We start from the raw sequence: 27,489 nt of genomic DNA, 5'->3' as shown, positions 1-27,489 counted from the left end.
GCTGTTACTTAAGACTTTTGTATTATTGGGTTTGAAAATTTTGTATGAAAACGTTTTGCCTCAAGTGCTACCAAAATTATGACTTTAATTTTAGGGTACTTTGTGCTGTATTGTTTTCATTCTGCTGTACAGTTGCTGTGAAATAATATGGTGAGATAAAAAACATGGAGCAAATATACAGAATTTATTTAAGGAATGATTCCAGAACATTTTCAGTTAAACTCAGACCACTGTGCCATTATTTTAATTTTCAGAAATGTTGTTTATATTTTGTTCATATTAAATTCAGTGGCATTAATGAGTTTTAAGGACTTAGAAAATTGCTTCATGTTTGCAAATGAGAAAATCACGTTACTAATCTATGTTATTGAGCACTAAAAATGCATATGAATTTTTGCACATATTTTAATGTTAGAAGGTGCATATATTTGTCAAAAGGCAAATGTGAAAACTGGAGCTTAGGACCCTGTTGAACTAGCATATGTTTGTATGTTTCTTAATTAGGATGAGATCCCAATCAATTTTTTTTTTTCAGATATAGAAATGCGTGGTTATTCCCCTCTGAAATGACAGTACCCCATTGTCAGTGCTACAGCTGAAAACAGTTATAGCTGAAGTTGGTATTTTTTGAAGGTCATATAAGAAGTAAGAATTACTGTTCAAGTTAATATCATGCACAGGCCTAACAAAAGTCTGTAGATGGCTGTGTACTGTAAACAATATTAACAGCTTATTTTCACTTTTCATGGCATAAACTTCTCTTGGGGATTTCAGTCCTAGAGGTATAAATGCTAAGGCTTGGCAGGGTGTCCTGAGTATATAAATTAAATGTTTAGAAGGTTGCAAGGTCTGGATTATGAGATAAATGATTTTTGAATGCCTCCCAAAACATTATATGCTCTCTTTCTAGTTATTTTCAGAAATAGTGTTTTGGAGGTGGTTATATTGGTTTTCCTCATCATCCCTCCCTTTCTTAAATTTGCTTTAAAAAGAAGTACATTGAGGCTTTCGATTCTGCCAAAGTCCATGCTCAGAACAAAAGTACTGTCATTTCTCTACCATGTAACATACTCAGTATGTTTGCAGTTAAATGCAGTCAGCACAAAATGTACAGAAACATTTTGTAAGGAACCTTCATTTAAATGATGATTCTTCCTTCAAATATGTATTTTGTTCAACATTGTTATCTCTAAAATTATCTGACTGTGTCAATTTCAATTTAAATACACAGTAACTTTAAATACACAGCAACTAGCATATTTTAAATTAGTGGGGGGAAAAAGTCTGTGTTCTAATTAATTCGTGTGTGTTTTGTTGTTTTATTAATGCATTTTTTTCTAGCCATGACAAATATTAAGTAAACACTCAACTGCTCACATCTATTTTTCCTTGTTTTCAGCAGCTGTAGACTGTTCAGCACCCAGAAGTAGGCTGACCAGCATCAAACGTAAGTATCTGCAATGCATTAATTCTGCAAAAGGTTCTGTAAAACTAACTTAACAAAAAAGCCAGAGGAATAGAAGAGTAACAACAAATTATGACCCTTAATCAAGCGTATGTGTGTCTGCTTGCTTCTCAGCTTTTCTTATCCTGCTTCAGCTATTTGTAAGAATCTGCAGTGAATGTAATGCTAGTGAGATGGACCTAGTCTGTCAGTGATTAATTGTGCTTAGGATCACAATTAATTTTGCTTAGAATCTTTTTCATCAACATGGTGAATGGAACAGAAAATGAGAATTTTAAGCATTATTCTCTCTGTTTTCTTGTGATATGATGTGAGCTTGAACTGTCAAGAAGAGAGCTTAACTAGTGCAAGGTTAAGACAAATTTTAGGAATGTGGACACCTGGGAAGCAGGACTGAAACTTACTGTTTCATTTCACAGAAAGCATAGCCAGTCATAAATGCACAGCCCCACAGCCTGGATTAACCTGCAGTTACTTCTCCTGGGAGTTGTCTCATTTCTTAACACTGTTTAGAGGTGTCAGTACTGTAGCTTTTCTTTATAATGGTAGCTGAAGAAAAATACTTTCACATCATTGACTTAAAGAATACTAAATGAATTATTAATCAGAGGGGATAAATAGCAGCTGTTTGTTAAAACAACAAACGTATTTCTGTTATTTGATGTCTTTAACTCAGTTACAGAAAGTTCTTTCTCTCCAATTCAATGTTCAGTTAGAACTGCTGAGATACTGGAAATACTTAAGGCATTCATTTAGATAAATCTTCTGAGTACAGAATACTTTGTGGTTAGTCTCATATCCAGTCAAACAGGAGTGATACTGTGTTGTAAAATGATTAGGGTAACTAGAGTTGATGCAGGAAATCACTCATCCATTACACAGAAAGACGTCAGCATTTTGTTACAGTTTTTTTCAGAGCTTGTGCATAATGGATTGTGAGTGAATTAAGGCAACAAGGTGCACCAGGATCAAAGATACTTTATGCAGACATGTCTTTTGCTTTCAAAAGGTATAGCACAATTAGGAACAGTATTGCAAAGATTTCTGTAGTCCGCAGATGGAGGTTTGGATTTTCAGATCACCTGTTCTACAGACGCATCTGAAAAAAAATCTTCCTTTCTGTAATTTGGCTGTACAAGATTTGCTTTGAAACAAGCATGAAAACACAAAGTTGATATAAGAAGAAAATGTACACCTACATATTTGTCTAATAAAAGCCTCCTGTAGTGTTTTTTTTTCTTTCTCCACCTGCTGGAATCTTTCCTAGAATCCCTAATGAACAATTATTTTCCCACATGTTTTCAGGTCTTTCCAAACACCAGCAAATGCCCATTCATTTTAGTTTTCTGTTTTTACAGATAAAATGCTCCTGAGCTCAGAGCTTGCGTGTTTCACACGAGAATGAGTTTCCCTGAATAATATGTTCATTTTGAAAGACATCAACACTGCATTAGCCCTCACAGATAATTGTCATGACACTAGCAGGTGTGCTCTGTAGTGAGGAAATTTTCATTTCAGATAGCAGGTCTTTGTACAATCTGTTTCTCTTTCAGTTCATCTTACTCAAACCAGTGTCTGACTATGTAACTCTGACCTAATCACAGACAGAACATTAATCTCCTATACATAGTGTGACGGAAACATTTCACCTTTGTATCTGCTTTTGCTTTTACCCATCTGTTTGATTAAATTTGTACAGTAAATCTCGCTAAATTGCTCTTTCACCTATTTTCGAGCTGGACTGGAAAAAGCTGCTGCTGTTTTTTACCTTATTAGAACATGCATATAACCAACTCAGTGCTAGTAGTCTCCTTTTTACAAATGAAAACAACTTAAAGCTAGGGGAAAAAAAAAAAAGACCCTCAATATTTCAAGTTTCCTACTGTTGTTCTATCCTAAGACTTGAGAGTGCTAATTGTTAATGAGTTGAAATTTTCTGTATTCTCCTGAAGTAGAGCTAGACCATAAAGTGAAGCTGAGAATCATAGTTCAGGGATTGGGATCCTAGTCAGTAGCACAGGATTCATTTGGAATAAATTTCTCCATCTCTTTGGTCTGAGTACCCAGTGTGGTTACAGCTTTTTATCCTTAAATTCAGCTTAGTTCTTCTAACATGTTTTGTTTGCTTGATGTTTCTCATCAACAGGAGTTGTGCAATTAGAAGGTGACAATGAATTTGCCATTTTTTATAATCTGTTTAACAAATCAATAAATACTGTATTTTCACCTGAGACTGGCTTCTAAAGACAATGTTACATCTCTACCCTAGTTTTCAGGTTTTATTTGTGAGGTGCTTTGTGTTGTCTAATAAAAATGAGAGTGGCAAGTGAAAGACAGAAAGCAACGTAATAAAGAAAACTTAAGTATACAGTATCTTTTAATCAGAATATGCATTTAGTCAGTATCTTTACTATACAATGCTGAAAAAGGTTCCCAATTACATTTTCATCTTAAGTACTCTGGATAAAATCCTATAACCACTTATTTGTCTTGTTCAAGGAGATTTTATTATTTCCTGTGAGAGGAAGAGAGTATTTTACCATCTGATTTCACTGGAGTTTAGAACTCTTACCACTTGCCGGACACAAGACTAAAAGTTGTATGGCTTCCTTGCTGGTTTTGTTAGCATTTCAAAAGAAGATCTTTCACCAGAGAGAGATGAACACAAGTTCTTAGATTTCCTCTCTATATACAACCAGTATGCATTGTAATCTCTCCTAATGTTTCAGAGGTTTAACTTCTGTCATATACCTGCTTTCATAGAATCAAAGATATGCTGGTTGTAAGGGACTTGAGGGGCTCATTTAGTCCTTATTGACCAACCTGTTCAAAATGGGACTTTGGTTAACAGGTGATCAGTCAGCCAAGTCTTCAAAACCCCCAGGGATGGAAATTCTGCAACCTTAGTAACCTGCTCCAGTTAGCAAAAAGACTTTTTTGTGATGTCCAGTCAGTTTGGACAGTCAGGTTTAGAACTGAATTTACTGGAAAGCGTTTATCCTAGGAATTCCAGTTTTAAAAAGCAATTTTTAGATGGTGGAATATAAGGTTTTCAGGTGCCATAGTTGAAATTGTTGCTTCATAATGGTCAATGCAAAACTGTCTCAACCTGAAGTACAGGATGCATTTGTACGAAATACTCAAGATTATCCCTTCCTAATAAAGATATTTGAGGATTAATGTCTTAAATGTGTGAATGTAATGGACATTTTTTCTGACCTGCTTTTTAAATGTTTTGTCACCTGACTGTGATCACTTTATAAACAGATAAGAAACTACCACACAGGCTGAAATTTGTGCGGACTTAGCAAAGGGATAATTCTGTGGGACACATGTACTTTCAACTTCTTTATTACTGTTCTCATAGCCTTCAAGGTATTTAAGGTTAAGATACTCAGACTTCCCTTGTCCAGTGTCTACCCTGCACTTACACACTCTTAGAATGCTTAGGTGCTCAGAATGAAACTGAGGATTATTTAAATTAGTTTCAAACCTAAAAATAGAGTAGTTGTAGTGTATTTTTTTCCTACTGTTCTAAGTGTTATTTACAAAGAACTATAGACTTCAATACTGCAATAATAGTTCAACGAAGTATTACATATACAAATATTAAGCTCAATGCTAGATATCATTTGTGTCAGGTAATCCACCAAAAAGTTTTATTTATTTGTCTTTTGTAAAACAGAATATGTGTAGATGACAGCTAGTAGCTCAGGCAGTAAGAACATTGAAAATGTGCTCAGGAATAAAGTAGTAAAAAGAATTTTTGGAATATTTTCAAACCAGTTTCTTTTATCTTGCTAGAGGTGGATAATACAATTTGTAAGGGCACAGGTACAACATCAGTATGACTGAATGTCAAGGAATGTCTATGGTGTTGCTGAGGTCAAGGAGTTTAGAGCTTTCTTCTTTCAGTAGTTCTGTGCTTGTCATTTCGTCGAGCGAAGCATATTGCTGCTTTTCATGTTCAAAAACCAGATTTGGAAAGGGGGTTAAATTTTGCAGTTTGAAACCCTGAGATTTATTAATAACATAGAGTTACAAAACAAAATTCCTGAAGATAGTGTTAAAAAACATACCCTAAATATGTGCTTCATGTACAGCTAAAATAGCAGGTGAGTATTTCCCTTTGGGGTTGTTGCCATGAATCAGTCATTAGTGTTTAAGAACTAAACATGATACTGTAGTTGGCATGCTCCCTGGACAACTGAATGTGTTCTGTCCTTAAAGTGGATTCAGTTTCCACTGTTCTTTTCCTGGTATCTTAGCTGGCAGCAAAGTAGGCAAGCTGCCATGCCACTGGGCTAGCAGTGAACATGTTCCTGTGTATTAGATCAGCCTGGCTGACTTAAAATAGTTGTTAAAATGTGAAACTTCTTGAAATGTGAAACTTCTATGTTCAGAATTAGTCCAAGCATGTTGATTGATACCGGTGGCCATTAGAAGTCTGTGGTTGTGGAATTTGTGCCAGAAAACTTGACAAAAGCTGTGCCAAGTAAGACAGCTGCTGCTACACATGCCTGTTTCTAACAGTACTAACTTTTCAACCCATATGTTTAGAGGTTTTTCCACAGAGCATATTGATAGTACAGCCTGAACCCAGTGATTAGTGTGCTTTGGAATGCAGGTCTCTTTGATACTGAAGGAAAAAAAAAAAAAAAAAAAAAAAAAAGAAAAGTATTCTGAGAAGGTACCCACCAGAAACCTATTTTAGCACTGACAGAACCGGAATACTTGCAGGGAGCAGGGGGTGAGAAAACAGTTCTGTCAGATCAGTAATGTTGGTTGTTGTTTCACTTTTTGGGGGGTCAGGGATTAGGTTCAAGTAGAAAGATCAAGAAATGTATATTCTTATATAATTCTGTATTAAACTTTAAATTTTCATGTGATCACATACATATTTTGCATCATCTTTATCTACTGTTTATGTTATAGAAAGTCTGCATCTATGGAAAGCTCAGTATCCTGTTACTGTTTTACAGAAAGCTTTCACTAAAATTCTCACTTTTCTGTTAAGTTTTGTCCTTATGAACACATTTCTGAAAATGAAAGTTACAAGCAACTAAAATAAGTCCTTTAAAATGAAACAATTCTAACACTTAAGTTTTCAGAGTTCATATGTGTCTTTAGGAAGGTATCTTAGCATATTTATCAAGTCTAAATTCTGAGGGGAACAGGAAAACCCACCATGTGTAAGTATTTATCAATTTATACTTTCAACTGTATTACTTTTAATTTATTTTTACAAAAGTTATTCAGTTATTTACTTTTGTTTCTTCTACCAATTTTTTTTTAATGAGTGCTAATTCATTTTAAGATGTATAGTCATTACATCAAAAATACACTTTTCTCATAGTTTGTGGTTGCAAAATGACATGACATTGTTTGGTCTGACATGGTGAGTAAGCAAACCAAAAACTTTATCCTGCTGTGCTAATATTGAACTCAGCAACCATAATGAATATAGTTAATCAAGCACACAAACAAGAGAGGCCTGCAGACTTGACTTGTAAAAGTCGATAAATAGGTAAAATATCATTTCCTTTTGTAGTTGTTTCAGTCATAAATCATCATCATTATTTTTGAAAATGTGTTCCTGATTTTTAACGGAATTTACCTGGCTTGGACACCTATCTGTTGTTAGGAGGTGAGGGGAGATGGAAGGCTTGTTGTTGTTAGACTTTTTTCTGCTATTAAAGAGGAACACAAAATAGTCATGGCATGCCAGAAAGCTAGAATAAAATTATGTTTTCCACCTATGCACTACATTAGCTTGGTACAATATGTCTAAAATGTTTTTGGGGGGCTGCACCATTGGTATTCTGAGACAAATCTATTCCCAAGCCCATGTGGAAGCAAGTTGGACCTCTCTCTAGAGTACATGAATGGAGGTTTACCTTAGCAGGCTCAGAAGTTGGCTTCAGGCTTCAGTGTTGGTGCAGCAGTTTCACAATTTCAGTGTAGTAGGCTGTGCGTAGTCTGCTGTATTATTCATACTGCTGGCAGAAATGTCTATGAGATGCCATATGAGGACCCCATATGGATCAGAGGTGGATGGATCTGGGACAATGCTGTGCTTCTAGCCTCTCCTGAAATTCCTTTGAAGGATTCACGTCTCACTGTTAGGCTTTACTTCCAATCTTTAGCAATGGCCAAATTCTGCCATTGGTAGCTTTGCCAAGCAGTATCACATTTCTTAAGTAGATCCCCTGATACAAACGTTACTTCTCTGGGTAACATTCCATTTGATACAAGCAAGGCTGGGGGTATTAAGCCCTTAATAATCTTTGCCACCTTTCCTCATCGTGATTTCTCCTTTATTTGACAAAACATTGTTACTGATCTTGGATATGAAGTACTGCAGAATCATGTCTTACAGTTACGAAAACTAAACTCTGTGTTTAAAAAATTTAAAAGCATACTTCTGAGAAATTAGAACATCATACCAATAGCAAAGTGCAATTTGAATTTGATGGGAGCTCACCCCAGCTCCTTAAATCATAGTGCACTGGAGATTTGTGCTGAGCTAGGAGCTGATAGTGAAAGCTGTTAGCTCTTATGGAAGGAAGAGCTTGCTTGCAGTAGTAATACCACCTACTGCTATGCTGTACATTTTAATTACGGTCACTTCAAGCTCAGCAGAACTGAGGTTGATGCAAATTTGCACTGGTAATCAGGGAAAATTCATAAGGGAAAATATTAACCAGAAGTGTGTTAATGTAAAAACATCTAATATAAAAACACATTAGAGAAATGCACAGTGCTGGGTAATTCTTTTTAGTTACGTTGTTCTACAAGCTGAACTCGATTTAAATCTAACATATTTCGTTGTGTGCCATGGCTTATTTACATCAATAATGAAATGGCTTGAAGGTTAAATCTGCCAAGTGTGCTGTAATGTGGCATATGATAAATTTAGAGATCAGAAATTCAGAACAAAGGACAACCACTGTCATTCTGAACCATACTGTCCTTTAGCACAGAGCTTGCAAGCTGCTTAGGAGTGTGATAGGTATGATTATTTTGTTTTCTGCCAGGTTTATGACATGGTTTTATAATTCGAAGCGTGTCTTAATAACACTGCTGCAGCCTAGTCTTAAGGAAAAAAGAATCGAGCCTGTAGAGGGAGTATTCTAACAAAGAAATGTAACAACACAATCTCCACTTCAGAAGTGTAGTGTAAACTTTGTGAAAAGGGTATTTTGCCCCCGCAAAAGTGTTACTTCTGTGAGAGACTGATCAGTGGTTTGTATTTAGCTCTCTATGGAGGATGCTACAGTTTAACCTCTTAAAATTTATGGGTTTTCTTATGCTTCCCCTCATTGCTAACAGATTTAAGAGAACAGATTTAAGAGAACAGATTCATGGAGTGGGTGGAATAAATTAGGGAATTTACTTAGTTTCACAGACTGAATATATCTGATATACAAAAATTACTGCTTTGTTTATGATGTAATACACTGTTGCTTTGCTGTAAATTTTTGTTGTGGCTTTGAGCAGAGCAGTTAATGAGATACGTTACTCTCAAAGTCTATACTAAGGCTAAAAAAGAGACATTAGATCTAGCAACTGTGGTTTTTTTATTTAGTTTACCCTTTTTAAATAGATGAAAACACTCCATTTTTCTTTTATTTGTTACAAGATACTTGCTGTCTTGAACTTTTTCCATATTTACAAATATTACACCTTTCTGGTGCCAATGTACAGTAAAATATATTTGCAGTGAAACTATTAAGTATGTAATAACAAATTTCAGTTAACAAATGACTAAATCAAAATTTGACAAGAGTGCCCTTGGCATACTGTGGTGGACTAGTAGGAAGAAAACATCAACTGAATTTGTTAACAGGTACTCAATACCTCACTGAAAGCTAAAGAAGCTTTATCTTTAGTTAATTTGAAGCAGCAGATATCTGGAACAGAGTGGAATCTTTCCAATTAAGAGATAAATCTCCTTTTCAAAACCGCATGTTTCTTCCTGAATGTTCTTCTCATTCTTTCTGTGAGAATGCCCAGAAGTAAATGCACAGCTGCAGGACAAGCGATTGTATATGGCTGCCCTGAGGATCTTCAGCTCCCATCAGTTGTAATGTTATTTGCAATTAGTGCTTCAAAGGTTCAGGCCATTTTTAGGATGCCATTTTCTGTCTGGCTGAAGCCAAACAGAAAGACTGGATTCTCCAGTCCCTGCTTGAGGAAACGATGTGTGAAGTAAGAGTAAATTAGCAGCATGCATTTTTTGTGTCTATACCCTTGTCTTTGTTGCTTGCTGACTGCCTCAGGGCTGTCCTAATTTACATCTAGTTGTCTGTTTATGTCTACATTAACTCTATTCAAGAGGGATTTCTTTATCTCTGAATCTGCTGGTTTTACAGTTCCTAGCTTTTACAGCAGATCTAGCCTGAGAGTTCCCTAAGGTGGGGACAAGGCAGGTACACTGCAAGGATTTTCTGCCATTCTGTTTTGCATGTGTCTGCTCTGCCTTGTGGTATGCATGAATGACTTTATAGCTTTTGGAACACACTTAATGGATTATCTGAGCTAAGCTCAATATGTCATTGGTGTGAGGCAAGGGCTTTACATTTCCCATGTAGGTGACAGTAGTCCCGATGGGTCATTCTGACAACCAAAAATAGCCTTAGCATCCTGGCGTGCTTAATATTACTTTCTTTCTTTACTCTTTACTTGGGCATAGGCCATATTTTGGCAGAGAAGAGTCATAGCACACAGTCCTGGAGGAGATCTGTGGAAGTTGGCTTATTTTTTGAACTTCAGTTGTAAAGACCAAGTCTGTCGATGCATGCTAAATCTCAAATTTCATCTGGTAAAGAGTGGAATAGGGACAACAGAAGTACTAATTTTTTCATTAATATTCACACTGCTTTACACTTTGCTCAGAAACTCCTGGTAAGCAATGTTGTGCAGGCTGAACAAGGAGTAAGGGGTTTGCCTCTGTATTCATAGATGAACTCACTTTCTACCAAAGCACTTGAGTATAATGACATTTGTCTTTCAGCCATGTACTCCTGCTTACAAAATAAGACACCTCTAATTCTGTATGATTTGTATTCTTGATTTCACACAGAATTTCTAGGTTGGAAGAGACCTCAAGATCATTGAGTCCAACCTCTGACCTAACACTAACAGTCCCCACTAAACCATATCCCTAAGCTCTACATCTAGACGTCTTTTAAAGACTTCCAGGGATGGTGACTCCACCACTTCCCTGGGCAGCCCATTCCAATGTCTAATAACCCTTCTGGTAAAGAAGTTCTTCCTAACATCCAACCTAAAACTCCCCTGGTGCAACTTAAGCCCATTCCCCCTCGTCCTGTCACCAGGCACGTGGGAGAACAGACCAACCCCCACCTCGCTACAGCCTCCTTCAAGGTACCTGTAGAGAGCAATAAGGTCACCCCTGAGCCTCCTTTTCTCCAGGAAAGAGCTTTGTAGAGCTCTATCACTCATTCGTTGTTTCCTTAGGTACTTATTCAGTACTCATACAGCAATTTACCTGAGCAGTAGGCAAGACTTGAATTTTTGCAGCTTCCATTCATGTCCACACACAGCCACGCTCTGTTGAACCACCATAATTATTTAATTCAAGCATATAAAACTTGTGACTTGTAGCTAATTTTTGAGTACCCTTCTGTAACTTTTTAGACAAACATAATTAGAAATAAAAATAATTTAGAATAACCACATAATAATTCAGAGTAGAAAGACAAATACTGAGTTTTAATTATTTAATGGTATGGTATATTTTTTCCTCCTTTTATAAGTCATATTTTAATTCAGTTTTGTAGAATTTAGTATATATTAACTTCAGCTAATGCCTTTCCAGGAGTAAAATCAACTTTATATTGTAAGTACTCTAATGGAATATACTGAATAATTCAGCAGCTGTAAAAGAAATTACTTTGTATTTTACATATCAATTATAAGAAGTGAAAGACAGAAAGGGATTTCCCTGAGGAATGAGAGCAGGGATTTTTCATCTGAAGGAATTGCTTCTAGTTTAAAAGAGGACTAAAATGTTCAATAAAATTAATACACGTGCTTAATTGAGTCCTAGAGATTATCATGTCTCTTGATTCTGGTAGACACAGTTGCGTGTATGCTAGAGGTTGATTAAATGTCCCCAGATTGCTGTAGTTCTCAGCTGTCTAGAAGAATGTACCACATCAATCCACAAAGTTATTTACATTTCCATGCGTTAAGTATTATAAGCTGTGTGAAGGTTGGGGTCTACCAGAGCATGATATAAATACATTTTGAAACTGAAGAGGGAACTTCTGAAGGCCTTTCTGTCTGTGTGTGTGTCTCAAACTATTCATACGCTAGAGTCTGTGAATTAGGTGAATGAGAATTGTAGTCAAGAGTTAAATGTTTCATTGTGTATAGACTTCAAAAGTATGCATGCTTATATGAAGCCTCTTTATTTCTGTTTTGGAAATTATTAACATTTTTGATCAGTCTTATTTGGATTTTTCAACTTTGTCTACTTCTTAACTTTTTTTCAATTTTTTTTCAACTTTGTCTATCTGTGGAACCTGGGTGCTCATAATATACAAAGACTTACTATGTTCTATGCAAGATACTGGATAAAGGTGACTGACAGCAAACATGGGCACAGAAAACTTATCTGTATTTCTTTTGGGCTTCTCTTTATCTGGTGGCATATATACCTGACTCATCTGTGTTACAGGGACACCATGAATGAGGTCTTACACTGCAGACCAGTGCAAAATTTTCCCTCCTGATCTGGCAGGGGCCCTTGCACAGAGTTTGCCTGCATCGTTTATGTTCTTGGCTTGAACGTGCTGTTTCACAATGGATTTCTGTACATAGGAGACTATTTTTACATGGTTTGAGCAGATTTTGCATATGAAAAATTTACTAACAATAAACATGTTGTTTCTTGCTAACGCATTGGATGAGAGTACAGTTAGAGGAGTTCTGTCCATAAGGTTTGAGAATGAACTTGTTAGTTTTCAGTCAGGGTGCCCCGTTAGCATTACTGGTCTTGGAATTTCCACACAGTACTGTATTGCTTGTGGGATCTGAGAATACCTAAAGGAAACTAAGGTACAGCTTCAGCTACCAAGATATTCTTATATTTTCTTCAAAAAAGTAGACATAATTTTTCATAATTGCCAAGTGAAGTAGAACCTATCTCTGTGGTCTCACTTCTGCTGAGTGACTGGAACCCCTGTGACATTTTCAAATCACTTAGGACAAAATAAGAGTAAGATTTCAGATTGGACCTGACAAACTTTATCTCTTTCCTAAGTTGCTGACCAGCAGAGAAGAGAGAGACTGAGAAAGAAGATAGCCAGGTGTGAAAAAGAAATGAGTGTGGGCAAAAATGCCTCACGATCCAGCTCAAGAGAGAGTGGAAGGCTGCTGTCAACCTCTTTTGGACAGGTAGATATTTTCATTTTGCTTAGTAGATTTCATAGTCTGCTTGCCTACCCTGATAACAGCTGATCACCAATGTGGCATTAGTTCTAGAGGGAGGGCTAGCATATTTCAAACAACAGAAAATAGACAATGGTCTCCCTGGCATGTGCCCAACACTGTGTCAACCTTCTGATAGAGATGGCAGGTATGAAGAGTGCCTGTGGTAAAGACAAATTCTAGTTACTCTGAAGTTCTCTCTCTCATCTCAGCTTGAATCCCCATGTTTCTCTCTCTTTGTTGAAAGTAGAAATTAGTGGTTAAGCCATCAAAATGAGTGGAGATTGTGCTTTTCTGTCTATATGTATAAGTTCACTCATTTTGACTGGCATTTCATCCAGATATATGACATATATTTCCAAATAATATATAAATAGCTTAATAAAATACAGAATCATTTTCATCGCTGTAGAGGAGCAATTCAAAACTTAAAAAAAAAAATGCTATCTTAACTTTGATTTTAATACCAAATGCTTCATATATTGTTTTAAGCATATGTAGAGCTTGAGTAAATTTCCAAGTAGATCAGAAAACTCATCAGTAGTTTTTCTCTTTTATTGCAGTAAGCAATCTGAGTATGACCTTATTGTAATGCGGGGAAATAATGCTTTGAAATTCACTTCATGGCTCATAGGGATGAAATCACAGGCATGCATTAGAAAAAGTAGAAAATGTCATATTTAAAATCCAAATTTTGTTTTTCACAATGAAACCAACTAAAGTGTGCTTAAAATCTTTAATTACTGTATAAATTCTCAGTTCTACAATGAAGGGCTGTAAGTGTGGTATTTAATATAGCATTATAAGAGATTGTCATTCTTCCTTTGTTTTAATCCCTCCCAAAACAAGGTCCTTCTAAAATAATCTCTCCAGTTCTTTTAATGATTTATAGGTGCCTTCCCATCAAAAGATGTCCTGAAAGTATAGTTTTTATCATGGCAAGAGAAATTGCAGTTTTCCTGATGTTTGTTTCCGTATGCCTCAGAGTGTACCTGTAGTTACATAAACTGTAGTTTTTGGATGTAATGCCTTTTATGCTTTTGTAAGTTTTAGTTGTTGTTGTTTTTGTTTTCACTTTACATATTCAAAGAGTAATCTTTGCCACTTGCCAAGGCGATCGGCTCCGGGGCAGACATGTTCTGCAGCGGAGCGGGGGATCGGACAGGCAGGGCTAATTTTTCTGGCACCGAGGGAACCGCCAGGACCCAACAGCCCTCACAAGGGAGGTGAACGAGGCAAGAAGGAGGTGTAGGCGAGCCAGCAGCGCCCTGCCCTCTCCCCAGCCATTCAAAAGATGCCCCTAGAGGCGAGCAGGAGTGTGACGAACAGGGCATGGCATGGCAGTTGGTGCGGCAGTTGGCGCGGCAGTTGGCGCAGGCAGGGCAGAGCGCTCCCCCCCGCCCATACAAACACCTCCTCTAACGGCGATCTACTGCTAGCTCAGCTGCAATGGTGTACACCAGGCACAGCCCTCTCCAGTAGGTCTGTACACACCCAGACCGACTGCCCACTCAAAACTGCGGCAGTTCAGGTCTCTGGGTGCAGGCAGTGCCTGAGCCTGTTGCTAGCACCTGCGGGGGGCAGAGACACTGTGTGCGTGAGGTGCGAGCAGGTGGATGACCTGGTCCGCCTCGTGGCAGAACTCAAGGAGGAGGTCGAGAGGTCGAGGGATATCAGGGAGTGTGAGTGGGAGATAGACTTGTGGAGTGACTCCCTGCGTGGCCTGAAGGGCAGGCACTGGGGTGAGACACCCCAAATGGGGGTGGACCTCCTGTCCTGTTGCTGTCGGGCAGAGGCAGGGGACCTAGGAGTTGAGGAGGAATGGAGACGGGTCCCTGCTCAACATTGCAGGCAATGCCCCCCCCCCACCCGGCCCCACCTTCCCAGGTGCCCTTACGCAACAGGTTTGAGGCCCTGGAGCTTGAGAGACCGGTGGGTGAGGAAGAGGTAGAAAGTGTACCCAGGAGGATGCCTAGGGGGAGGAAGTCGACTCCACTCCTCAGGACTGCCTCCACCAGGACAGAAAGAAGGGTGATTGTTGTGGGCGACTCCCTTCTCAGGGGAACAGAGGGACCTATTTGTCAGCCTGACCTTACCCGTAGGGAAGTCTGCTGCCTCCCTGGGGCCAGGGTCAGGGACATGGCCAGAAAGCTTCCCAACCTGGTTCACCCCTCTGACTATTATCCTCTTTTAATAGTCCAGGCGGGCAGTGACAACATTGAAGAGAGAAGCCTGAAGACCATCAAACAAGACTTTAGGGGACTGGGACGGTTAGTGGATGGAGCGGGAGTACAGCTGGTGTTTTCGTCCATCCCTACGGTGGCAGGGAGGGGTACAGAGAGGACAAGGAAAGCCCACCTTATAAACACATGGCTCAGAGGCTGGTGCCAACACAGAAATTTTGTGTTTTTTGACCATGGGGCACTTTACTCGTCACCCAGCCTGATGGCCGCAGACGGGTCCCTATCTCAAAGGGGAAAATGGATCCTGGGCCAGGAGCTGGCGGGGCTCATTGAGAGAGCTTTAAACTAGGTGAGAAGGGGGACAGGGCTGAAACAAGGCTTGTTGGAGCTGTGCCAGGGGTAACAAAGGCAAGGCTGGGAGAGAAAGCAATGGCCCAACTGAAGTGCATCTACACTAATGCACGCAGCATGGGTAACAAACAGGAAGAGCTGGAAGCCATTGTGCGGCAGGGGAACTTAGATACGAAAAATGAGGAAAAGGCGGAGGTGCTTAATGCCTTTTTTGCCTCAGTCTTTAGCGGCAAAACCAGTTGCTCTGTGGATACTCAGTACCCTGAACTGGTTGAAGGGGATGGGGAGCAGAATGTGGCCCTCACTATCCATGAGGAAGTGGTTGGTGACCTGCTACAGCACTTGGATGTACGCAAGTCGATGGAGCCAGATGGAATCCACCTGAGGATACTGAGAGAACTGGCAGAGGAGCTGGCCAAGCCCCTATCCATCATTTATCAACAGTCCTGGCTATTGGGGGAGGTCCCAGTCGACTGGCAGCTAGCAAACGTGATGCCCATGTACAAGAAGGGCTGGAGGGCAGACCCACGAAACTATAGGCCTGTCAGTTTGACCTCAGTGCCAGGGAAACTCATGGAGCAGATTATCCTGAGTGTCATCACGCGGCACTTACAGGGCAACCAGGTGATCAGGCCCAGTCAGCATGGGTTTATGAAAGGCAGGTCCTGCTTGACAAACCTGATCTCCTTGTATGACAAAGTGACACGCTTGGTGGATGAGGGAAAGGCTATGGATGTGGTCTACCTTGACTTCAGCAAGGCGTTTGACACCGTTTTCCACAGCATTCTCCTCAAGAAACTGCCTGCTTGTGGCTTGGACTGGCGCACGCTTTGTTGGGTTAAAAACTGGCTGGATAGCCGGGCCCAAAGAGTCGTGGTGAATGGAGTCAAATCCAGCTGGAGGCCGGTCACTAATGGCGTTCCCCAGGGCTCAGTGCTGGGGCCGGTCCTCTTTAATATCTTCATCGATGATCTGGATGAGGGGATCAAGTGCACCCTCAGTAAGTTCACAGATGACACCAAGTTAGGTGTGTGTGTCGATCTGCTTGAGGGTAGGAAGGCTCTGCATGAGGATCTGGATAGGCTGGACCGATGGGCTGAGATAACTGCATGAAGTTCAACAAGGCCAAGTGCTGGGTCCTGCACCTGGGGTGCAATAACCCCAAGCAGAGCTACAGGCTGGGAGATGAGTGGTTGGAAAGCTGCCAGATGGAGAAGGACCTGGGAGTGATGGTTGATAGTCGGCTGAATATGAGCCAGCAGTGTGCTCAGGTGGCCAAGAAGGCCAACGGCATCCTGGCCTGTATAAGAAGCAGTGTGGCCAGTAGGGCTAGGGAAGTGATTGTCCCCCTGTACTCGGCTCTGGTGAGGCCTCACCTTGAGTGCTGTGTTCAGTTTTGGGCCCCTCGCTACAAGAAGGACATGGAGGTGCTCGAGAGAGTCCAGAGAAGGGCGACGAAGCTGGTGAGGGGTCTGGAGAACAAGTCCTACAAGGAGCGGCTGAGGGAGTTGGGTTTGTTCAGTCTGAAGAAAAGGACGCTCAGGGGCGACCTTATCACTCTATAAGTACATTAAAGGAGGCTGTAGCGAGGTGGGGGTTGGTCTGTTCTCCCACGTGCCTGGTGACAGGACAAGGCGGAACGGGCTAAAGTTGTGCCAGGGGTGTTTTAGGTTGGATATGAGGAAGAACTTCTTTACTGAGAGGGTTGTGAGGCATTGGAATGGGCTGCCCAGGGAAGTGGTGGAGTCACCATCCTTGGAGATGACATTTAGATGTTGAACTTAGTGATATGGTTTAGTGGAGGACTTGTTAGTGTTAGGTCAGAGGTTGGACTCGATGATCTTGAGGTCTCTTCCAACCTAGAGAATCCTGTGATTCTGTGATCTTCAGTAAAGTACAATTTGGCACTTTGTTAGTCAAATAATTGATGATTATATTGCTGGTTTTACAAGATGTTTTTCACTGGAGTATAAATCAGAGCACCTGCAAGTTAATAAAATTCTACAAATTTTACGCCTTCTGGCGGAAGGGTGAGCAGTGGAAGTAATTGGAGGTAGTGGCAAAAGTAGAATGTGGTCCTGTTTTTCATAAGCATCTTATAACAGGAGGATTATAAGAATAAAAGACAAGTAGAGTTCTGCTGGCTTTGCCAATGCTAAATTTAGATGTAAGAATACTAAAGCTAAAGACATTACTTTCATAATGCATAATTTCTTGAGTAATAAGATGTTGCTCTTGTAAAATGTATATCAAGAGTAACATATACAGTAATAACCATTGTAATTCTGACAGGGTCAATGTCTGAATAGATTATAGGCTAAATATGTGCTAACCAGCTTTGATTTATGCACCTGACTTTTTATTTTCAAAAGGCTTCATTCATTAGCATTCACTTTTTATGCTATCTCATAAGTCTGGTGCTTTTATTTCATCATTCTTCATTTTTTCAACAGCTGCTTTTATTACTATTTAATGCTGCAACAGAGCACAGAAACTGTTTTCCATTGAGCTTGTGCTTTGTGCATCATAAAAACAAAAAGAACTAAAAATAATTCTGAAAGATATAATTATGTTATATATTTCTTATAATCTCTGTCATTTAGTCAACATATTTTATTATACAGTGAGCTGAGTATGAAACTATAATATCTTGAACATGACTAGCCTCCTCTTTCACTGTTTTGTGTGAGGCTTTGAATGCACAAGAACCATAAATTCTTCATGTGTAATATCTATTTATAAATATAAAGTTACTGTAATGTAAGAATCTACTATGATATGAAGTGAACCGAGAAAGCTATTTCTGTTGTGGCTACCTAGATTTCATAACAGGTTTTCATCACTAAGATGTAAGTATTCCACATTAACCTGTGTGTGAAGATGCAATAGATGCTTATTGTGCATCGTGCATGAGAAGACCTAAGTGTGAAAAGCTAAGGAGCAGCCTGATTTTCAATGGGTGCAATGGAGCAGTCTTCTGATGGGATCACTAGCAACTAAATTACTTCAGGGACAGCAGTTTCTGTCAGTGTCAACCAGAGGGGCAGGGACTGTGTAAGATGTGCAGTGGACAGCTTTACTTCTTTTTCCACGCAACATAATGATGATGATTGACACCATGTGTGAAGGTTTATCAAAATGGGGTGATGAACTACAGATATGGATGCTGAAAGGGCTGCTAACTTCAGTGTGTCTTTACTAATAGGTAATTTTAAGTGAGTATTTAGTCTTACTTAGACTGAAAAGCTTGAGGATGAATAAGCAGCACATCTGTGGGTATCCAATCATTTATCTATCACCAAATTAAGTGTACGTACTCTGTCTTAAATCAATTACTTGAAGGCATTTTCTTACAACAGAAGGGCTGTTTGATGCAGCCTGGAAAATATTGTGTCATATATGCAAAGAATACCACATACCACATAGTCTTTCTAACTATTGTAGTCATATCCCTAGACTTTATCTTTTTTATTTTTCTGTACAAAGCTGATCTGTGTTTTTAAACACTCTTCTGAGTGAAGCTTGGTGAGTGAAACTGCATAAAGCTCAATATGACTTAATTATGAAGCAAGAAAATCTGAACAGAGCTGGCCATGAGTAAAATCTCTGATTTGAGTAAGACTTGCTATTTCATATCTCCTGCTCAGGTAATCCTATTAATAGGCTTTTCTGACAGCTGAAGATTTTTTTTTTAAAGAAATCAATCTGTGCCAAAAGTCAGTTGAAAGGATCTAAGCCATTTTAAGCATAATTGTCATTGCTTTTGGAGTGCAAAGAACTGCTTCATATTTCAAGATCTGTTTCAGTCTGATTTTTGAGACATTTTGATTTCTTAAGGACAGTTATGACCTTTCTTATGCTTGCACTTATGAAATACAGATTAGGAAACACCGTTAACTGTTTCTAATCTGTTGTTAATTCTGTATGCGGTGCACACGTATGGCTATGTGAATTACCTACTCAAACACCTTGTGTTTAAAGATTTATTATACAGTTGAGATATTAAGAGTCTGAAGATGTATTATGCTTGAATTAGTTTTGTCAGAATGAGATATGTGAACAACTGAAAGAGAACAAAAGAACCTTCAGAACACCGAAGAAATCTGTTTTCATCAGGAATGCTCTGTACAGATTTCCTTGCTGGCTTCATAACAACAGTCATCTCTCATGCTGTTTTTTTTATTTAATACATTTCTTCATGCACATTCAGTAATATCCTTCTTAATAGTATCAGGATCCTTGATGAAAATAGGGATGTATCACGTTACACAACAGAATAACACACATTATTGTTGACAGTATGCAAACTGATTATATTCATTCAGGTCTTACTTGTTCACAGGTTTGTGTGAATAGTCTGTCTCATGTTTCTCAATTTTTAAGTAAATATCAAAGTATATAACAAAATGAACATGTGACATACAAAGGGTTGTGGGAGCAGCAAATGTAAAGGCCAGTTGCTTACCAAATTAGACCTTTGCTCTGTCCAAGCAGCAGAGGGCAGGAATTCAGTTGACTTACAGCAACATTAGTGGCTTTTTAATTGAGCTATGTTGAGTTGAAAGAATGAGATGTTCATTTATTACAAAATCACAGCTTCTGCATCTTGGCAGTATGGTTCATAAAGTGTCTCTGTGAGCTCGTTTTACAACGGTAGATGAAGTATTATGAAGTATATATAATGTCAAGACCTAAACTCATCAGTGGCCCCAGTGAGAGGTGTATTTGGACTTTTTACATGGAGATAGATTTAGCAAGCTTTCCTTTGTAACTTTGTTTTTTGTTTGTTTGTTTGTTTGTTTTTGTTGTTGTTGTTTGTTTGTTTGTTTTGTTAGCAGTTGATACATCAGTGTCTTTTGAGCTAAGAAAGTAAACCTTTCTTAGGAAGTAAAAGTAACTTAAAGAAAAATCTGGATTCTTGCTTTCTGTTATTTCTCTTGCCCATCACACCAGAGCCTTATGCTTTGATTTGTTTTGACTGAACTTTCACAGACTCCGTGAAAATTCAGGGTTCCTCTCAATACGAGGTTGCTGCAAGTGATATTCCATTTACCACAGAGTTGTGATAATAAATAGATAAATAAGTATTTAATTTAGTAAATCTTTTTAAGGGGGTAATTATTGCTGAAATATATCATAGGGCAATTTTTTTGTCTTTCAAAACAAATTACAGTTGGTTGAATCAACAGAATAGGAATATACATTGGAAAGTAAGAGAAGTGTCACTGTAAGTCACATAATTTGGAGTCACAAACAGCTTGTGCTAGTGCTAATGTCCAAATCTATGGTACTACCATTGGATAAATTTTTTTGAATTGTGTCAGAAGAATAGAGTGAAAAATTCAGTTAGTGTGTTACTGCATATTTGTAGGTCTGTTTTGTCTCTTTTTTCCAGGTAAAAATCTGATGCTTTTGCAGATACAGATTAGAGAAGAAAATTGACATACTAGCTTACAGTTGATTTGCCTATACCAAAAGAGACATGCAAGTAATTTTCTGAAACATCAATGACAAATTGCAAACAAACATTATCTTGCATTCCTTAAAGTCTTTTTTGAAATCAGCAAGATAGTTCCTTGTTCCTGATACTGTTTGTATATCCAAAGGCTTTACTCCCTGCCTGTTTCTGTTTGGGCGTTAAAGGTTTAGCCTAGGAAAAGGGGTTCAAAGACATCTTTCTCAGTACTCGAATGAATGCATCTCAAGGTTGACACAAATCTGGCTGTGGTTTGTGGTTCTACTAGCTAGTCAATACCTTGGCTACTGTTCTACTTATAACATGTTTGAGAAGAAAAAAAAAATAATGTCCTAGGCTTCCTCAAAAATGAGGAAGGCTTAAATTTAGAATATTGTCATTTTTACCATATCCTTTTGTTTTGTTTTAGAATCAGCTCGACTGAATCCAAGAAACAGAACATGTGGCTTTCATGAGTAGTTGGCACATTAACATCTCTTGGTTTATTTTCTTTGTTGTTGTTTGTATATTGTGAGGCACCAGTCATCATCCTGTTTGATGCTTCTACAATCTGATTTATTTTGCAGCACCGCAAACTATTTTAATCACTGAGAGTAAAAAGTACACAACAAAAACTAAGCTGTTTATAATACCTACTGAAGAGTGTGGAATTAGCTTTTGAAAATACCTATCTAGGTAGATTCTGAAACTTTCCAGTCTTATCTGTTTTCTGTAGTGTTGAGCTGCCACTGCAACTATTTTATATGCAAACAATCACACTGGTAAGCCTTATTACGCTGCTTGCTAACACAGGCATTTGTTTGGCATTGTTGCTGCATGTTATCAGTTCAGCATTTAATTGTGCTGTAGTAGTAAAATTAAGTTTGCTAATGTGAGACACCATCAAGAAAGGCTTATTTTGGCTCAGCTAACTAAAAAAAGATTGCCTCTTTGCATCAGCAGTTGTGCATATTTTGGGGTACTGGAACAGCATGGATAGATAATAACGATTTTGGAGGAAATTGTGTAGAATTGTGAAGGAAATATACAGCATGACAGCCGTGTGTTCTGTGATTTCATTTTGATGGTAAACTAATTGCATTTTTTAATATTCCTCTTAAACAGCATTTACTGCATACTGCAAAATGGATATTATTTATTTTGAGTTTTAATTTAAAATCCAAGCAGTTCTGAAAGGAGAAAAAATAGAATAGTGTAGATTCAAAGCAATAGCAGTTGCAGTTTATGAGATGATGCAACATTTACACAGTGAAAATCATTGCTCAGAACTTTTAACACATTGTTTAGAAATTGAATGGTAGAATAGAAGATCTGTGCGTATTTACAAGCTATACTATGTATTACATAGTTTAATATATATTACCAGCTTACTAGTAATATATAATTATACTACACTGTATATTATTAGGCTACAGTGTCATGAATTTTCAACAAACGTACAAGGACTTCCAAGTGTCTCTACTTTTCCTGCAGCACACCTACATCCCCCAAGTGGGAGGCTTCAGAAGTCTCACAGAGCTATTGATTACCTTGCAAAGTTCCTATTATTTGCTGAGATGGTGGAGGCATATCTACAAGTTAATTTCTGTGGTAGAAGTTGAATTTTCTTATGAAACACCTCTATTCGTATACATCTATTTAAATCTTACAGCATTTGGTGAAGCAGTTTCCCTGGAGCTATGTGAACTGAATGTAAGGAACAGTAAAATCATCGTTTTAAGAGGTCTGACTATTTAATTAGACATGAACTGATTTGATTTGGTTTTGTAGCTGTTGATTTTGAATTGGGCTGTGTCAGATGTTATTTTATTTTAGCTGTTATTTAGTCTTGTGTTATACTGCTTGCATGGTGTGGCCATGAGATTTGTCCCACTCTCCTCTGCACTGATGTGGCCTCACCTTGAGTACTGTGTGCAGCTTTGGGCATCACAATATAAGAAGTGCATAAAATTATTAGAGAACATACAAGGGCTACAAAGATGGTGAATGGTTTAGAGACATATGAGCAAGACGTATGAGGAGCAGCTGAGGTTCCTTGGTTTGCTCAGCTCAGAGCAGAGCAGGCTGAGGGGAGGCCTCATGGCGGCCTGTAGCTCCCTCACAAGGGGAGCGGAGGGGCAGGCGCTGAGCTCTGCTCTCTGGGGACAGCGACAGGACCCGAGGGAACGGCATGGAGCTGGGACAGGGGAGGGTCAGGCTGGGGGTTAGGGAAAGAGTCTGCACCCAGAGGGAGGATGGGCACTGGGGTGGGCTCCCCAGGGAAGTCATCATGGCACTGAACCTGCTGGAGTTAAGAAGCATCTGGACAACACTCTTAGGTGTATTGTTTAATGTTTTCTTGCTTTTAGGCTTCTGGTTTAATTTCCTAACTCTGCAATATGGCCATCCTTGGAGGTCATAAAATGTCATGCATAACCTTCACTGATAACATTTTCAATGCATGGTTGTATGTTAGGTAGGAAAAGTATACACAACAGCTGTATTGCTAAGATGTTTCCTAACTGTTCAGAAACATTATGAAGCACATTTACTAGCACACATACACTGCCCATGTATTTAAATTTTTAACTTGGAAATTTTTCAAAATTCTCTTCGGTTAGAAATCAAATTTCTTTCTATTGAATTGTTCCTTCTCATCTTACAAAAAAAATAAATAGTCTTCAAATGCCGGTTAGATTTAGCTATGTTTCTGTCTTAGCTTTGGCACAGTGTCATAATACAGTTCAGGAATATTGATGAATTTTTAAGCATTAAGATTTTTTTTTTTTTTCAGAAAGCAGAAAAAGGTAATATGATCTTTCCAAATAATTCTTTCTTTAACACTTCTCAATGACCTACTTAGTTTTCAAATTTTGATTTCAGGTTATTAGTTCTGTTCTTATCACTGTCATTAGCATGGTGTTACTCAATGCTTAGCCTTACTAAAATTGAAATAATTGGAAAAAATTTTACAGCCCTATCAAATATGTGAATCTTCCACCTATAGGCAAAATAAGAGAGTTACATGAGGAACAAACAGCTAGCTACAAATTTTCTTACTCTGTGTCTTAAGCCACATTACAGTAGTTTCCATGTTGGTCTAAGATGAGTCGGTGAGTGGTGCCCCTTACCAAATGTACATCTTATAAAGATAGCTGGCATTTGATAAAGTTAATAGGATTTGGAGAAAAAGGCAACAACTCCACACTTGAAGAAAATCTAGATAGTATGAACTAGTCAGCACGATAATTGTGGATAAAGTCTATTTACCTTCCTTTGCCCCAGGCAGTGCAAACAGAGCATACCCATATAAAATAATGTGCCTCAATTCAAAAATTATTAGTTCCTTGACTTTTAAAAATGTATTGTGCTTTTGGACTAAAATGATTGAACCTCCTGGTTTGATGTAGCCATTGCTATTCTATAAGAAAGCACCAATCTTTCCACATAAAGGTGTTAAGACTTGTTAGCACTGGAGCTGCTCTGAAACCAGTTGGATTTTAGAAAACTGGATTCTTTTTTTACACAGAAAATGCCTCCAAGTTGGTAGCAATAATAATTGCAAGTGCCAACATGAAAAAAGCTGGTAAGTTGCAAACCAATCAAATCATGTTTTATTTTTTCCTAGAGTCCCTTGGAAGCAGAAGACAAAGACAGTCTGTTCCCCTCTGTTCAGCATGCACGGTACCTGTCAAGAGCACTGTTACCTTATGGAGAGCATGGTTTGGTTCACTCCAGTCCAGTAAAACATACCAGAAAACACTCTCGGAATACATCTAACATGTCTAACTCAAACTCAAGTGTCAGTATGTCAAGTACACCAAGAAAACACTCTGGAGTTTCAAGCAGTTGCTCTTCTGATAGTTCTGTGAGCATCGGTCGTTCCCAGAGGCATCAGGATAGGAACCCCAAAGTATACAGTGGGGATCTTCTAGACAGGCACTCTGAATTATTTACTGGAAGCCGAAAACCTTTTACTCCACGCACGTTAATATCAGATGCTAAATCCGTCCTGTCAGGTTACAGGTATTACACTCCTGCTCGAAGGAAAAGAAAAAATCGCTGCAAGCGGCATGTGGAAGCTGAAACACAGACTGATGCGATCAGGTACAGAACTTAAGTCTTTATTTTGAAACCATGGCATTTAGCTGTTATAACTGTATCTTAATAAAAGCAACCAATTCTGTTCTCATTTACATATGTATAGAGGCAGAATAATTACTCTGAAATTATTTTAGATATATTATCTAACATATCTCTAAATTTTGTAGCTTTCCAACTACAGACGAAGCATCTGGGAGAAAAGTTATGACTGAACAGCAGAAGATGACAGTTAAGGTAATGAAATCATCTATCTATCAGTCAGGATACTTTTCCAACACCCTTCGGCATCATTTTGGGGTATATACTTCATCTCTGACATACAATTGAATTAAGTTTCATTTTCTTTATTGTCATGAGATGAATTAGTTATGTGGAGGTACGTGAGAGTTTCAGAAGAATGAGCAGAAACAGCAGGAAAAAAATATTTAGATGTGTCAGGAGAGCGTAGAACACTACAAAATTTTTGAAAGGTACCCTGTCCCTCCAGTTTTACAAGTGCACCGGCGTGCTTAATTATCTGTTAAGGACATAGAAAATTGGTACATAATTTTTCAGCAGAATAAAGTGTGTCTGTTACAACTTTTTTCTCTATTTTTACATTGGATAACGAATACATAAAGCCTTTGATGAAAGAATTGGAACCAAGGAATCCCTTCCTCTGAGTAAAGAACCAAACCAGTAAGCAAGGATATTTTCCTTGCTATTGCTTGCTTTCTGTGTTGCTTAGTATGTCTGAATTTTGTAATGAGCAATCATACCACTTCAAATTCTACCTGCTCGTAGCATTTTATATTACAGTCACAGATACGTTTGGACTTCCTTCCGGAATAAGGGCTACAAGATCAGACTCTTTGTGTCTCTGCCTTAATAAGACAATTAATTATGGATGAGATGAGAGAAAATGTTTTTATAGCTTTACTGAAAATGGAAGAGTAGCTACACCTGAATTGATCTACATCTGCAGTTGACCTCATTGAGAAACACAAATGATTATTCAGAAGGCTTCACACCAGTTCCATCAAGAACTTCTGATTTACTTTCCATACTGTTATATCTGCTTTTATTCTTTGGCCATTGTAAGTCACAGCAGTAAGTCCTGGAGCTTTACAGTAGCTTTTTCAGAGTATTATAATTTAAAATGCATGCAGTCAGCAACTTCACTTTCCATCAATTTTGTGCATGCAGCTCAAGGGATGTGATCTAGACTGCATTTTCCTGCTTTTGCATACCGTATTTTTGTTACTCTTCTTTTTTCAGAGGATTCATTTTTGCCATTTCAAGGGAGAAATCTATTACATCCCCTGACTAAAATTTTAGATGTCAATACTGATGACTCATTGCTGCCATGTGTTTCAGTTTACTGAAAGTTTCTTAGAAAAGACATAAAATTTGGAGGACTGCTTGGTCACTGATATTTATTAGGTTCATTTTAGTGGTAGAATTTGCTGTGTATTTGCATTTATAAGAAAGATGTTATTTCTGTGTTGTAGGCTGGAGATAACAAATACGATGTGGATGAGCCTGAGAGAGGAATAGCTGCTTTTCCATACTCCTTTCTAAGGTGTGTGATTTACAGAAGGAATAAATATTTGAAGCATTTCTTCTTTTTTTTTTTTTGATTGTTCTTCTTTTTTTGTTTGTTTGTTTTTATACAGCTTCTTAGGGCAGTGAGCCACTCCAATTATTTCTACGTTTCTTCTCACAGAACTTGTTTGTTGGTTTGTTTTAGATCAGTGGCCTTTCCCAACTTTAAAATTGTTTTCTTATGAAGTTCCACTGCAAAGCCAATTAAGAAAGAGAGCTCTGAAATACAGGATTTTTTTTATCATTATTATTATTTTGGTTGGGAGTGAGACTGATAAGAAGTTAATACAGGAAGATTTACGTTCATAACTAACAGCTGAGTTACCAGCACACTGCATATAGTGAGGTATCAAAATACTCTTGAACTATAGTCTTCAGACTTCAATGTAGGCAGTGGATTTTACTATTGGAGTAGGATTTAGCAGCTTTTTGTTTTTTTGGTATTTTTTTTTTTCTTCCAAGAAGTATAGTGGGGATAATGGCACAGGATGGCTCCAGAAGAGAGTCAGATGCAAAGTACTACAAAGGGTTTACATAATGTTGCTTTCTGCTATTTCTTATCCTTTGTTTTTCTGATTAGAGAGACATTGCTGTATTCTGAGCAGTCATCAGCAAGGACAAATATCGAGGCTGAGTAAGTATACTTGCACCATTCTCCTGCTAGTTTGCAACAATGAACTAGAAACCCTTCCTCAAAACCGTTGAACTTGAAAGAGCAAATAAGCACTCTGAATAAGCTGTTGTTCGCAATCTACAGTAACACTGATGTGGATATGAATTGCTATAAAATAGTTAATGAAAGATCTAGACTGTTATTATCAAGTGGCTACACTGTAAATGTTTCCAGTTCTTTTTTGGACTAAAAGCTGTCTGAAGCAGATGTTAGT

General features: G+C 38.3%; 1 protein-coding gene across 6 annotated transcripts in view; it reads left to right on the top strand.

Moving 5' to 3' along the window:
• Positions 1–27,489, top strand: part of SPATA7 (spermatogenesis associated 7) — a 43,853-nt gene that overhangs the window by 12,804 nt on the left and 3,560 nt on the right. Inside the window, exons 4-11 of one of the 6 annotated variants that reach the window (XM_072038380.1) lie at positions 536–645; positions 1,400–1,447; positions 12,759–12,892; positions 21,651–21,696; positions 24,543–25,021; positions 25,186–25,252; positions 26,509–26,579; positions 27,183–27,236. In XM_072038380.1, the coding sequence (XP_071894481.1) occupies positions 12,834–12,892; positions 21,651–21,696; positions 24,543–25,021; positions 25,186–25,252; positions 26,509–26,579; positions 27,183–27,236 (776 nt within the window). In that variant the 5' untranslated portion in view covers positions 536–645; positions 1,400–1,447; positions 12,759–12,833. The remainder of the gene's footprint in view (positions 1–535; positions 646–1,399; positions 1,448–12,758; positions 12,893–21,650; positions 21,697–24,542; positions 25,022–25,185; positions 25,253–26,508; positions 26,580–27,182; positions 27,237–27,489) is intronic. The other 5 variants (XM_072038379.1, XM_072038378.1, XM_072038381.1 and 2 more) reach the window with 5 other exon arrangements.

Source organism: Anas platyrhynchos, chromosome 5, assembly GCF_047663525.1.
Source record: "Anas platyrhynchos isolate ZD024472 breed Pekin duck chromosome 5, IASCAAS_PekinDuck_T2T, whole genome shotgun sequence".
Classification (NCBI taxonomy): Eukaryota; Metazoa; Chordata; class Aves; order Anseriformes; family Anatidae; genus Anas; species Anas platyrhynchos.
This window is presented reverse-complemented; position numbering and strand designations above follow the sequence as displayed.